This window comes from Mangifera indica, chromosome 20 (assembly GCF_011075055.1).
Source record: "Mangifera indica cultivar Alphonso chromosome 20, CATAS_Mindica_2.1, whole genome shotgun sequence".
Taxonomy (NCBI): Eukaryota; Viridiplantae; Streptophyta; class Magnoliopsida; order Sapindales; family Anacardiaceae; genus Mangifera; species Mangifera indica.
Window position 1 is genome coordinate 5,277,698 of NC_058156.1, and position 15,805 is coordinate 5,293,502.

At 32.6% G+C, this 15,805-nt stretch overlaps 1 protein-coding gene across 1 annotated transcript; it reads right to left on the bottom strand.

The window, feature by feature from the left end:
* Positions 1-7,332: 7,332 nt before the first annotated feature.
* On the bottom strand, positions 7,333-10,161 carry LOC123204101 (adenylate kinase 4). Its single transcript, XM_044620658.1, has 6 exons — positions 9,939-10,161; positions 9,378-9,523; positions 9,169-9,288; positions 8,860-9,027; positions 8,222-8,311; positions 7,333-7,769 (listed from the first exon to the last, which is right to left on the bottom strand). The coding sequence occupies exons 1-6, from the start codon at positions 10,051-10,053 to the stop codon at positions 7,671-7,673; spliced, it is 738 nt and encodes a 245-aa protein (XP_044476593.1). The 5' UTR covers positions 10,054-10,161; the 3' UTR covers positions 7,333-7,670.
* Between the last annotated feature and the right edge of the window lie 5,644 nt (positions 10,162-15,805).

A 15,805-nucleotide genomic window follows, 5' to 3' on the forward strand; every position in this document is an offset into this window, starting at 1 on the left:
AAACAACGCATTTTCTACCTATTAAGGACACCATCCCTAAAGATCAAATAGGGAAGTTATATGTTCAAGAGATTGTTAGATTGCATGGTGTGCCTAAGAACATAATAGAGACACTAGATTTGTGTTAGTTTTTTAAGAATTTTGCACAGATCATTTGACACTAATTTGAGATTTAATACAACCTATCACTTGTAAATAGGTGGTTAGATAGAGAGGACCAATTAGGTGTTAGAGGACATGTTTTGAGCTTGCTGTTTAAACCATAGGGTGAGTTAGGTTGAGATATTGCTTTTAGTGGGTTCACATATAATAATAGTTATTCAACGATGATTCATATGGTGTTGTATGGTAGGAAGTATCGTTCTTTTCTACATTAGGATGAGTTGGGTGAGAGAAACACCTTGGTTCAATCTATTGGATCGAAATTGACTTAAAAAATGATTTAAAATATTTAATTAGTCATATAGAGAATGAAATAGACCTAGGATCGATAGAAGAGCTATGTTGACCAAAGACATCAAAATCTAGAGTTCAATTATGGATAACAGAGTTTTCATTTGAGTAGCCTCATCTAAGCATATGATGAGATTCGGGAGAAAGGGTAAATTAGCTCCCAAGTTTATCAACACATATGAATTCATGGAGCAGGTCGGTAAGGTAGCTTATAAGTTTATGTTGTCAATAAGTATGGACCATATTCATGGTATGTTCCATGTCTTATCATTACACAAGTACATTGGTGATCCTTCCCATGTGTTGAAGATAGAGAATATTAAGTTATCAAAAGACTTAAGTTATAATGAAAGACCGATTCAGATCCTAGATAAAAGGATTATATAGCAAGGAACTAATAGATTCCCTAGGTCAAAGTGCTCTGGAGGAATCACAAGTTAATGAAAGCTACCTAGGAGATAGTGTAGACTATGAGAGAGAAACATCCTAAGCTATTTTTAGTGAATTCCAAAAATGAAATTCCAATAATAAAGGAGAAATTATAAGACCCACAAGTATATCTTGAAGGCAAGATAATCTTTATGTCCAAGTTTATTTGATATATGCATGATTCAATTTGAATTGAAAGTCAAAATATGAGTTTTCAGTGACATAGGGTTGTGCATAGTGAGGTTATGCCCATGTGTCATTGTTATATCAACCAGGTGAGGAGACTCTACATAAAATTTAAATTGCTTGACACACAACTATTTAAAGGAGGATACACGATTGTGTGTCAAGTTATGTGAATCCAATTTATATAAGGCACGTTCGCTGCCTTTAGGTATATGATTTCCCAACCTTAGATGCATGAAATTTCCAGAAAAGAGAGAGAGGAAGGAGTTTGATAGTCTAACTTTTGTGTAGTGATTCCAATGGCTTGATTTTGGCAACGTGGTGACAAGGAAAGAAGAGAAAAGGAGGCCTACTTATGATTTCTACTTATTGTGAATAGAGGTAACTATCGCTTCCTTTTTGCTTTGAGTTTTAGCCTTCCATGAATTGAGAATTTATCCCTTAACTAGTTTAGATGTGAATACTTATTTCGTGTGATAATTTTGCTGTGAGTATTCTTACATGTATATAAATCCTTGTCTATTAAAAAGTCTTTATGTGTGTGATGAACTTTGTTATTGAATGAGCCTTGTCGACTAGATGTGATGAGAACAAGATGATTAATTGCTTGTTTGTATAAGATGATGTGAGTTAATTAGTTTTAAACTTGTTCAGTAATGATAATCACTTGATGATGGGGTAAAACACATGGTATTGTATTGTGTTGGATAAGTTTTAAGATTGATTGAATTATGGCTTGATGTTATATGTTGGATGAATGAATATGTGATTATCTACATATAGATATACAACATGATAGATTAAGTTAAGACATATTTAGATTCAAGCTTGAGACTATGATTTTAGGTTAACTTATCAATTTTATGGGTTTGACACACACCTGTGTGGTGTGGGATACATGCTCGTGTGTGTGAACTCTAGAATTCAAATTGAGTTTCTCTAGTATTCAAATGATAGTTGGACAATATTGACTAATAAGCGATCAACTAGGATGCGTGGATATCTCGTGTGTAGCTTTAGCATGACTGTGTGCAGGGTAAATAACTAGAATATCTCTAAGAAGTAGTGTGGTCAAAGAGAGAATAGAAAAGAAAAGAGAAATAAATACTTGTAAGGACACATACCGATGAATCTAGAAAAATTAACATATGGAAAGATGCCACGAGGAGTTAGCTATGTACATAAAAATAAATAGACATTTCCCCGTGTGTGCATATATTCACACCTGTGTGTGTAGAGCATATTAAAGAAAAAGAGAAAAAAGAAATAGGCTAAGAATACATGGGTTATCATGACAACTAGTAAAAAGATTCTGGTATGTAGTAGTACTCTATGTGCTTAAAAGTTAAATTATAAAATGGCATGAGATATATTTAAGTGGAATTAAAAGCAAGTCAAGTTAAGTTAAGGCTCGAGATGCCTGCATGCTAAACATCATATGATCATTACGAAGGGGTCTCATGAGTACACAATCCTTAAAACGCCTATAGTAAGACATGTTCACAATAGGACACCAAACTCGTAGTATAGTACATGCTTATAGTAGAGCCTAGTTGAGATATAGTTTGGTGTAGTGAAATAAAGTGATAGCTCACATAGGCAAGGTGTCAAATCCTTATATTCAATTTGGTCTAATTGATCTAGTATATAATTACAGTTACAACTTTCAAATTCAAATGCTTTCAATGAGTTCAGTATAGTCACATCAAATAAGAACCCAAAGAGTGGTTACTTAGTAACCAAACAGGAAAAAATTTAACCCAAGAGTTATGACCTATAACCTAAATATTCCCTAGAGTACAGTATGAGTATAGAGATAGTACACATGACCCTGTCATCATACATAGATGACTTTAATGCCGACTCCAGATGACAAAGATAATATGGGTTGAGACTGAAGGCATATCGAGAGATTTAAGCAATAAGTAATAGTAGAGTCTCCTACTTATTTAGTGCTTCACTACTCATTCCCTTACTTTCATGTATGTAGGTACAAGTAATCGTGATAGTTATGAGATAAGCAGCGGTTTACAGGTATAGAAGAGTAACGAAATTTTTGTCATTTCATTTCTTTAGCTTTTATTTTATTATGATTTTGTTTATGTATCTAACTATACATACAATTGGATTTCAACTTTTATTTTTATTGATTTGACAACTTTTGTTTATGTATCTAACTGTACATACAAAGGTTTTTATGAAGTTTATTACACATTTTTTATTAAATGCATGCACAAAATAATTAATTTGGGGACATCTTCCTCGGGAGGGTAGTACTTCTGAAAGGGTGTTACATTGTTTCTGAATCAATTCTTTGCAACAAAATAGCACAAACATGTTTGTCTTAATCCCTAATTCATGGATTATATGATTTTATAGTTTATTGTGATTAAATTAAGCAAATTGAGTAGAATAATTATGATTTGTAATTTTATAATTTTATGATGTTATGCTGATTTTGCTTACATTTGTTATCAGAGCAATGCATTTAAGCTGTAAAATCTATAAATTTCATGAAATTGGATGAACTTTGGCTAAATTCTTGAATTGGGGTTTAGTAAATTTTACCAAATTTGTTGGTAATTAGGCATGGAAATAATTTGTTTGTGTTTTTGTTGATAAGACATATTTTAAACATATTTTTGAACTAAAACTCAGTCAAAATCAATCGAAATTAGGGTTGGATACACTTGGTAACAGTCTTGGCTTCACCTCAATTCCCCGTTGATTAGATCATTGTTGCTAGTGTATATGATCATTTTCCTTATGGTTTTTGGACTGATCGTTGATTAGAATGTTTAAATTAGGTGTAGGTGACATTTGCTAGAGGTTAGGGTTCTTGGCTGATTCGCAAGTAGTAATCAAGTTGGGAAGACCCAATTACTCGACTTGTTAAGTCAACAAGTCACCCAAAGCCAGGGTCAATAGTTAGCACATTAACCGATCACAGGTCAATCCAGGTTAATTTAATGGGTTGTTTGACTTGAAAACTAGGTAAACCTAAATTGGACCTATCCCTAATGGGTGGACGCATGTCCTTGGCGTGTTCAAGCACATAGTGCTATTTCCTAATGAGTGAGCATGTTTTCCGCTGTCACATTGTTTTATGACGCATGAAGGTAGTTTCCAGCATGTGTTCGCACGTGCGAGTGTTTATTTGTTTACTAGAAGTGCAAATGCTTATTTTATTGTATTATATTTCATTTATAGCACATCTATGACTTTATTTTGCAATAAATTGCTGCATTTTGCATTAAAATTCTATAAATAGTTGTTTGTTCAATGTATTTGATGCAACTTTGCTTTAAAAGATTGTCAGAGATAATAAATGTTGATATCTCATGAAATCTTTAGTAGGACAATTTTACTCAATATCATAAAAATAAATTAATGGGTTGTTAAAATGTTTAACCGTCAAAGTAATTCATTTATCTCGACTTATGAAATATTTCATATGGTAATGATACATTCTTTAATTTTAATATATGTGATTTTCTACCCAAAGAGGGTTGTGTGTATTAAAACTAATGGTTGCATATGTGTAAATAAATGAGATTAAAAAGGAAAAAATAAAAATTATGTTAAGAAACTATAATTATTCAATATTTTAATATACAACTAAAAGATCCTAAAAACCCTATATATTTGACAAAAGTGATTGGGAAATTGGTTTTGATTTAATAAACATGTTAAAACCATTAAAAAAATCCACTTTTATTATTCTACTGTTTGCTTAGTTTTGCATCGTATAATGGATATTAGTTATATTATTAAATAATATAAATATCATAATATTGTTGGACCTATTTCATGACAATTTGAAAAAAATTAATATTTTGAAAAAAAAATACCATTATTATTTAATGTATCTACTACATTAGATCATAAGACTAAACTTTTAAGAGTTGAAATTTTGTTTTAAATTATGGGGAAAATTTGTTAAAACCTTTATCATTAATAATTGAACATGTCAATAAATTTGTCCTTGAAATGTATTATATTTATAAAATTAAATATGAAAACATACATCGTAACCACGGGGAAGTTCAACAACATGTTCTTATAAAGGCAAAATGCATTTGTGGCCTATTCTGACAAAGGTAAGCTTAGGTTTAAATTCTAATTTTGGTAAATTTACTAATTACATTAATATTAATCATTAAGCTAAAATTATGAATAAAACTGCTTAATATTCTAACATGATGGAAAGTAAATAAAAAATTTATCTTGTGCTTTCTATCATAACACGTGACCTATTAGTGTTTTCGATATCTATTGTAACAACAAAATTAAATTTTAGTGCAAATATATACATTTTAGATACAAAATATCAAATTTACATTCAAATATAATTAAAATAATTATGTTCATGAATAATTGGGAGACAACAAATATCAAACTACAAAATCGAGTTATTAAAGATGTATTTTAAAATTTTAATAATTTAAATATTAAAATAACACAAAATGTAAAATATTAATATTTGTAAATTTTATGATATGATATGAGTTTGTTTTTATATGTATGAGTTTATTTATTTTCTATTATATAACCATTATTTTCCTCCACTACAAATGAGGTCATTTAAATAAAATTTCAAAAGCATTGTCCTTGTTTAAAAAGATTATAAAAAATAATAATTTAATTTTTTTATAAAAATTATACAATATAACAAGCGGACCACAACTTATGAACGGACCCATTAAAGGCTCATAGAAGCATGGTCTAGAAGGTCCTAGGTTGTACCCCAAATTTGGATATTCTAATGACTTGATACGACTCGCAAGGCCTACCAAATTGGGAACCTTGAATTGGCATGCCTTGTGAGCCCACTAGACCAAGCCAAATAAGACACGACCCAACCCAACCTATAAACATCTTTCATCTCAAAGTAGAGATAACAGTAGGTCGTGTCAGATCCAAGGTTCGTATAGTTATGAGTCTTTGGGTTGAGCCAACCCGTAAAATACTTGAGGCTCACGACATGACCATATATATATTAAGTCATGTCTTAGGCCCTTAAAACAATTTTTTTTTTTTTTAGTTTTTTAACTAAAAGAATTAAATAAAATTCATTTTCCAATCACAATATTCTAAACATTTTTATTAATAATTTCTCACTCGTGATGGAAGAATGTCATAGTTACATCAAAAATATTATAATATATAACAAATAAATTCATTTACATAATATACAATTACAAATATAAGTATGATATATATATCATTATCTACTCGTCCTTAACATCCAGATTCTTAAATTATTCGAAGATATCTTCTACGATCCGATTATGTAATTTGCTTTTCATCATGTCAACACATCTAATTTCTCATTACCATATAGTTTAACAATTTCTGGATAATAATTGGTAATTACAAAACTCACCATAGTTTGAACTCTGATCGACAGGGTGTTTACCTTTGCGTAAGAGTGACCATGTGTGTGACTTTCTTCTATCTGGACTACTAGAACTTATCTCGGGTTCTGAACTTTGTGTCTATCTTTCATATTTATTTTCATAAATATTATATATTTTTAATATAAATTCTTTAATATTGTCTATGCAATTAATATGGCTAGTAATTAACAAATTATCATTAATAGCATCTAATAATTTTTTCACTCTAGGATCTAAGACAATAACAGTAGCATAAAGTAAATGAATTTCATTCTAATATTTTTTAGAATTTTGTTTCATTTGTCCAAATATATTTTGAAAAGTATTATGATACATATACTCCTTAAAAATATCACTAGTTTCTAATATACTATACAAAATTAAACAAATAGTTAAATAGTACATACTTGAGCATTACTTTGCGGCTATCTTCAGTAACTCTAATATGTTTATTAAAATCATAACAGTTTTCCAATTATGATATGTAAGAAAAAAAAAAGATTTTCCAAATCTATTGATCAAATATTGAAGAATCATGTTATAAGTATTTCATACCCTTTGCATGCTTTTAATATAACGTATGTTAAATTTTATCCGTTTTTAATTCTTTTCATCTTAACCCCATTGACTTAGATAATTCATAATATTTTTGCATCCATGATAGGGATGATCAAATGTATGCTATGTATTGGAAGACGTGTTCTCTACAAATCAAAGGGTCAAAACTAAGTTGAGTTCAATTTCTAACTTCCCATTGCCCATAGATAATCTCATGTTCAATGTTACAAAAATTTGCGGGTAAGAAAGATTGGTTATCATACAATTATTTAAACTGGTTCAGATCAAGTGGAGAAGAGGCGGCAAGTAAGCTAATAATCAGCATTATCAGACAATATAACAGTGGAACAATTTTGAACTTATAAAAGGCCGTGCAGGCGGGTCTTAGTCACTTTCCACCTTCAGAAATATTATGCCATATACCCATCTCCGCCAAATTGAGGAAAAAATAGTACAAGAAAAACTTGAGCTCCAACCAAATCTGTGATGTTTATTATTTGAGTGTAAATCTAAGAAACGGAAGCCAGCCGCAATATTTGCAATCATTCAATGGAACACCGATGAAAACATTCGACAGTATATCAAGTACATGTGAACAAAAAACTAGGAATGCCCAGCAAATTCCTCAGCTTTGGCTCACTTTCACTAGGAAAGTGCTTTCTGCACCTCAGCTGTAACATCTTTGGGAGGTTTTTCTGCATGAAGATTTGCCACAATGCCCTTCTTGGAGTAATAGTCGATTACCTGCATATTGAATGTCGCACAGAAAAATTAAATGGATTAGGAAAAAAGAAAAAGCCATGCATTTGCAGAACTTCTTCAATCTCATAAAAGGGCATAACCAATTTGATAAAATCACAGGCATAATCAAAATATAGCAGAGTAAATCATAGGTCAATGCCCCTATGGCTCACAAAAAACTCTTATGTGCATTATAAGGATGACTGCAAACAACTGATGACTTAAAGAGAGCCAAGTTTGACATCTATAGTTGCTCTCCAGTGGTAAGAAAAATGAACTAAAATTTTCAGTGGATAGCCTAACGGGAGTAAGATAATAATTACACTGTAGTCACCAATTCAGATGTCAGGTCTTTCAGGATCAAAAGATTGAACTAGACTTCACTGCCAAATTATACCATATACAGTAGCTTGTGAGATGTATTTGCAGAAGAGAAAGCAATATAGACAGTATACCGGTTCAGTTTGCTTGTGGAAAGCCTCCAATCTTGACTTGAGAACAGCTGCAGTATCATCTTTACGTTGAATCAAAGGTTCACCAGTCACCTACATGAAATAAATGAGTAAGGATTGGTAAAGAAACTGCAACGGGTTCACAGAGTTCACCAGCCATGCACATACAAACACCATTCACTTGATCCAGATTTTTTGAACGATTAACTTGAACAAGATGACATCATATGGAAAAATTCTCTTTTGTTCTAGACTCTTATGACATATTTCACTGCACATCTAGATCTGTAAGTAGATAAATTACAATCACTGTAACACAAATCTTCCAGTGTTCTTGCCGATGCAGACTACCATTATTCAATCAAGAATTCGCTTTAAATTTCTGTATTTTAGTTATCAGGACAGGTATGGCCAACCTATACAGTCTCTACGTACAACACCAACAAAGCTACACTTACAAAAAATACTTTTCCTCGGACATCTGGACCTGGAATCCTTATTTAAACTTAAAAATTCTACTTACTCCCTTTCTTCTACATTTTTTCCAGATACTTAGCACAAAATGCCTAGCAAATAAGCTATATGACTAACTATTTATGAATTTAAAAGAAGTATGAAGAGAATAATTCATATTGACTTACATCATCAATACCAGGAACCTTCGGAGGCGCATATTTGGTGTGATAGCTCCTACCACTGGAAGGGTGGATCCAGCGACCGGTAATCCTCTCCTCCAATATGGCATCATCAATTGCAAAATTGAGCACCTTATCAACTTTAACTCCTTGCTTCTCAAGCATCTCATCAAGCTGTAGATAAGGTAAACATCAGTATAGTTAGAAGATGATATAGCTAATCTGGACAGACTCAGTTATTAGAAGATCAACGCCCACATTCATAAACAATAAACATGTACACACATAATCAAGCCACTAAGAAGGAAGTGGCACCTTCTGTGCCTGTGCAACAGTTCTGGGAAACCCATCAAGAATAAAACCTTTCTGACATGAGGGTTTCTTAATTGCTTCATCCATAATGCCAACCACCAAGTCATCAGAAACAAGTTGTCCCTGAGAAACCATTACAAAGAACCCATCAGTCACTAATAACAAGAACCACGAAGATGACACAACATTTTCAAAAGAAAAATAATTCTGACCTGGTCCATTGCCTCCTTAGCCTTAATCCCAAGCGGGGTTTTAGCAGCAACAGCAGCTCTCAACATATCACCTGTTGCCAAGTGGCACAGACAGTACTCATCCTTAATTATTGGTGATTGAGTGCCTTTTCCAGATCCCGGCGGGCCTGCCAATCATGCAATGTTCCAATTATTACAGAGAGAAAACTATTCATATAACAACCGCAAATGCTAAGCCGTGGCAAACACAATCAATTATTAGAAGAGAAATATTGCAGATAAATTCCAGTGTAAAACAAAATACCTTTCTCATTCAATCAATTCAAATTACCTTAAACGAATAAAAATCTTACTAAAAACTTACAACGAAACCCATGAAGATAACAAGTCGAAAACGTTTCAAATTCTATTGCAAAGAACAATTATCCCAAAAAAGAAAAACTTTGTTAAGCCATGAACAAGCATTGACATGTACACATATTGAACGAGAAGTAAGCAGAATAAAATATAAAATTTCGCATATATATTAGAAATGAAAAAGGGATCTGAAGAGAAAAATGAAAGATGTAGAAGGAAGCTTACCAATGAGAATGAGACGTTTGTCAGGTTTGGAGGAGCACTTCATGCGACGGAGGAGCTCAGTCATGAGATCTACGGAGGGCACATCTTCCAAGTTGGCCGTTGAATTACTCGCCATTCTTGCTCAGTTAGGGCTTTTTTTTATTGCAACAAGAACAAGGGAGGGAGGGAGGGAGAATGTGAATGAGAAAGAGTGAAGGGAGAGAAAAAAGGCGGATTCTTTGAGTTCGGACCTTCCAACGCTTCATACACAAGCTGTCTGGTCTTACCAAGTTCTGTCAATTGACTGTTGTGCCCTTCAAGTCAGTCAAAGTTTCAGTCTTATTATGACTAAATTTAATCACAAATTTTCCTTAAAGAGTGAAACATGGACTCTTGATAGGTAATACTTTTTAGGGAGAAATGTTTGGTGACTTTGAGTTATCTGAATATGTTAGCCAAAAATCAGGGAGTAGCTATAAATTTATAACATTTTAGTAATTAAAAACTGGAAATCGAAGAAAAAAACAAGAGTTTGGTGGACATTTTAAGAATAAATTGTTGATAGATATAAATAACATAATCAACAGTCAACGGTGATTTTTTTGGGTAGAGCTCTTAAAGGAAAAACCAAAAAGGCCAGAAAACTTAATCCCACCCAAGGGTTAGTTAATTTTTAAACTTCTATCTATCAAATTTCAAAAACCTAAATATTATTATAAACAACTCAACAGATATTGTCCGCTTTGGGCTTTAGGCCCTCACGGCTTTAAAATACGTTTATTGAGTTAAGGGCTTCTGGCCCCTGTTTATATACAAGCTCAGTAGATAGAACGGAAGCGATGTGGGACTTCAGGTCACAACACACCCCCCATCGCTATCGTGCTGATAACGTGTTATAAACAGCCCAATAGATATTATCCGTTTTGGGCTTCAGGCCCTCACGGCTTTAAAACGCGTCTATTCGAGAAGGGCGAGGCTTCAGGCTCAACCCCCACAGGTTCAGGACCTGTATGGGCCACTCGATAGATATTGTCCTCTTTGGCCTTTAGGGCCTCAAGGTTTTCTTACGCATCTATTCGAAGGGGGGGGGGGGGAGGCTTCAGGCTCAACCCCCGCAAGGTTAGGACCTGCATGGGCCACTCGATAGATATTGTCCTCTTTGGCCTTTAGGGCCTCAAGGTTTTCTTATGCGTCTATTGAGTTAAGGGCTTCTGGCCCCTGTTTATATACAAGCTCAGTAGACAGAACGAGAGTGATGTGGGACTTCAGGTCACAACACACCCCTTCATCGCTATCGTGCTGATAACGTATTATAAACAGCCCAACAGATATTGTTCGCTTTGGGCTTCAGGCCCTCACGGCTTTAAAACGAGTCTATTGAGTTAAGGGTTTCTAGCCCCTGTTTATATACAAGCTCAGTAGATAGAACGGGAGTAATGTGGGACTTCAGGTCACAACATGTTACATATCTAGGTGGCTTTCCACCTAAGCAAGTCAAACCAATTCCATGGGAAAGCATTTATGGAATGGTGGCTAAATGATGATAGAATTGGAAAATTGAAGGAAGGTATTAAATGCCTTTTATATGATCAAGCCAAATTGTCAAGGGAGTTGGTAAAAATTTGTGTATAAATACCTCCCCTCATCTCTCAATTAATATATGCTTCCTTTCATCCGAATTGCCATTTTCTTTCTTGCTTTTCATCTCTCACTTTTATATTCTCTTTATCCAGAAATCAATCTCTCAATTTCTCTGCCTTAATTTCTTTACTTTTATTTCTTCCTTGCTCTATAATAAATCTCTCTCAAAGCTTTATCATCTTTCATTATACTATAATATTTATAACATGTTATCAGCACAATAGCGATGGGGGGGTGTGTTGTGACCTGAAGTCCCACATTGTTCCCGTTCTGTTTACTGAGCTTGTATATAAACAGGGGCTAGAAACCCTTAACTCAATAAACGCGTTTTAAAGCTATGAGGGCCTGAAGCCTAAAACGGACAATATCTAACAAATATCTATTTTTTAGTTATTAAAATTAATAAAATTTATTAAATTAAAAGGTATGATTATCATTTAATTAATAATATTAAAAAAATAAAATTTTATCCCCTCATTAATTTTAAAAACTTACAATTTTTTTTAAATCTAAATTTTGAAAAGTTACATTTTCCTTGTAGGGTTTACATTTTTTCCCTTGCTTCTCCGATGATCGGAGCTAGCTTATAGCCATCTTCTCTGTCAATGCTCTCTCTCTCTCTAACCATAAAGTTGACACTTTCCCTCTCTAAATATGACCGAATCATATGATGAAGGAGAAGATGAACCGACTCTCCTTTATCTCACAATTAGGCCACGATTAAGTTGAATTTAGAGATGGAAGTGTTGATTCATCTTCTTACCACTCTTCTATCCCTAAATTTGGTCGATTTGTCTGTCCCTGGCCTTCGACAAAAACTATTAGGACTCGTTCTAACCTACTAATTCCAAACATACTAATACTCTTATAGGACTTAGTAGGGTGAGATGCAAATTGTAAAATTGTTTAAAATATTCTGTAACACATATTTAACACTTATTATAACATCATGTATAGACCTCTTTCCTTACCATATTTACACACTCAAAAAAATAACATCTGATTGCATTTCAAAATCATGAGGTTAAGTATTAATTAGGCCTCTAGCCTTTTAACATTTACATAAAATCTCTTAAAAGGAATCCATAAAAACATATGTAAAATGAGACACCTACTAGAGATGTTATGTCGTGGCACACCCCAGCAAAACTCAACACAATCTTGGAGGGGAAAAATTTTATAAAAATGAGCTAAAAAGGCTCATTGACAATTTATAAATCCTTTCGAGAATATTGAACATATGTCAATAGAGAAATAAAGTAATATATCTTAATATACCAACAACACAAAGATGTTAAATTCTAAAGGAAAGATTAAAGGCATCGTGATTGTAAGCTATACTCAACCAACACAAGTTAATTATGCCTAAAACCACAAACCCAATCATATACATTAACTTGAAAGTGCTCATAACATAATTCTCTTATTCAAGTTCAAACATTTAACAAGAAAAAGAAATATAACAAACTAGAAGCATTAATGGCCCTATTCTTAGTTATGCTGGACAAGAAACTCTCATACAATCACATTGTCACTATTTGTGAAAAATTCAACAATGCTAACATTATCTTATATAGATTTCTCAAATCAGTCATAAAATTTTACATTCAAATCAATAATCATTGTGATATTAATTAATTAATTGATATGGTTTCTATGCATATTAGAATTCTAAAATAATTAACAAAACATACGTCACACGGTTACAAATATATATTTTGGGAAATATCATATTAAACAAAATATTTGATGTTCAACAATTTGTAATTTATTTACTTTTATTTTTATATTTATTTTATTTAAAACATCCCACCAAATAATCACTTGAACTATTTACCAGTTCTAATATCCTTAAGAGAAATTTGTCATATCTAGTGGGCATCCCCACATGAGTAGAGCGAGGAATAGCTGTTATATCCAATATGTTGTATCTCACTTGGGCAAAACATTCAAATTTGTCATACTTGACATGAAATATTGCACAGACAATTCACTTAAATCTATTATACTTGAGATGAAATATTGCATAGGCAGAACACTTAAAGTTATCATACCTGGCATAAATTATTGATTTTGTGAGAGATTTCCACCAAAATCTATATTACAATTTCTAAAAATTCAAAATTAAGCCATAAAATTCGCATAAAATAAACTATAGATAAAAATTTTGTTCCAACTCACTAATTTGAGTAGACTCAAAGCTAGTGTTGGAATCTCCAACTAATCTTCCTCTTTCCTCACCTATTCACACCAATTTGAAACAACATAGTTAGAATTTTGAAAATCCCCAAATTTGAACAGTGAAATTAAACCTAAGTTAATTGAATGAAAATTGGATACTCTATCCTTATTTTTCTGTTAATTTCCTTTTCTCCTTCTTCTTCTTTCTCTTTGTTTTCCCTTTTTTTCTTTTTTTTCTCCTTTCTTCTCTTCTCTCCCTTTCTTTCTTTCTTTCTCTATTTTATCTCTTCTCCTTTGCACTTCTGATTTTCTTGTAGAAGAAGAGGAAAGCCTAGTGGCTTTATTTAATAAGTTAAAGGAAAATCCATACTTATACACAATTTCACATAACCCCATAAATCTTCACAAAAGAATATTTTGGCTTAACCCTTTCTAACAAAGCACATTTTACCTATTGACTAAATTTTTGGGTATTTCAACCTTCCTTACTTTAAAAATTTCATCCTCAAAATTATATACCTAATTGAAAAATTTATGATACTGAGCCTGCATGTCCTATTCGCATTCCTAAATTGCTTCCATTGCTAAGTGATTTTCCCATTGTACCTTAACCTAAGGAATGGCTCTAGTGCGAAACACTTGTTGTTTCTCATCATTAGTCTTTATTGGTCTTTCTTGGTAACTCATATCTTCTTTTAATTGAATTGGTTGTTGATGAAGAACATGAGAGGAATTGGGCATATACTTGTGAAACATGGAAACATAAAAGACATTATGGATCTTAAATAATTCAGATGGTAAAGCTAATAGATATGCAACAATGTCTACTCTTTCATATACTCTTCTAAGATGATTCTCGCAAAAATACCTTGTCACCTACTTAGAAGTCCATTCTCTCTTACGCTTATCAACATAGCTTTTTTGTTATCTTGAGCAACACTTATCCTTTCTCTAATAAGACTAATCTTTTCATTAGTGTCTTGTATGATATTAGGGCCTAGTAATACTTTCTTACCTACTTCATTCCAACACATTAGATTTTTACACATAGCTACCATACAAGGCTTTATACGGAGGCATTTCACTACTAGCTTGATAACTATTATTATAAACAATTTGCTAAAGGCAAGTAATTAACCCAACTCCTCCTAAACTCCATCATGCAAACCCTTAAAATATCTGCTAATGTTTGAGTGGTTCTTTCTGACTGCCCATTTGTTTGAGGGTGAAAAGTTGTGCTAAATTTCAAATTTGTACCTAAGACATTTTGTGAACTTAGCCAAGACTAAGAAGTAAATTTAGGATCTCTGTTTAATACTTTAGATACTAGAGCACCATAGAGGAGTACAATCTCTGCTACATAAATACTTGTCAACTTATCAAGTGAGTGTGTAGCTTTGATTAGCAAGAAATGGGCTTACTTTGTTAGACAATCCATAATGACCCAAATGTTATCATATCCATTCTTGGTACAGGGAAGACCTGACACAAAATCCATGGTAACATGCTCCTAGTTTCATTGAGGAATAGAAAATGGTTGCAAGAGTCCAATTGGTCTTTGATGTTCAGTTTTGACTTATTAGCACATTAAACATGAAGAAACAAATTCTGCTATCTTTTTTCATTCCTTGCCACCAATAATGATCCCTCAAGGTATGATACATCTTAGTATTACTTAGATGTAAGACATGGGTTAAAACATGAACCTCTTATAAAATCTCCCACTTTAATACCTTATGATCCTATACACAAATTTTGTTTTGGATTATAAGCATCCCAACATCCTTTACTGTAAAATTTGCTTGTAATTTGTTACTTCATTTGTTAGCTTCATCAGATGAGGATCTAAATGTTGTATTTCACTGATTTGATCAATTAAGATAGATCAAACTTAAAGGTTGGCTAATAATATTATAAATTACTCATACTCAACTTAGCCCTTAGGGTTTTTAATTTAGTCAACACAGAATAAGGTTTTATCTTCATACGTGTTGCAACACCTTGAGATTTCCTGCTAAGTGGATCTGCCCCAAATAGTCATCGATCTAACAATCATATCTTTAACA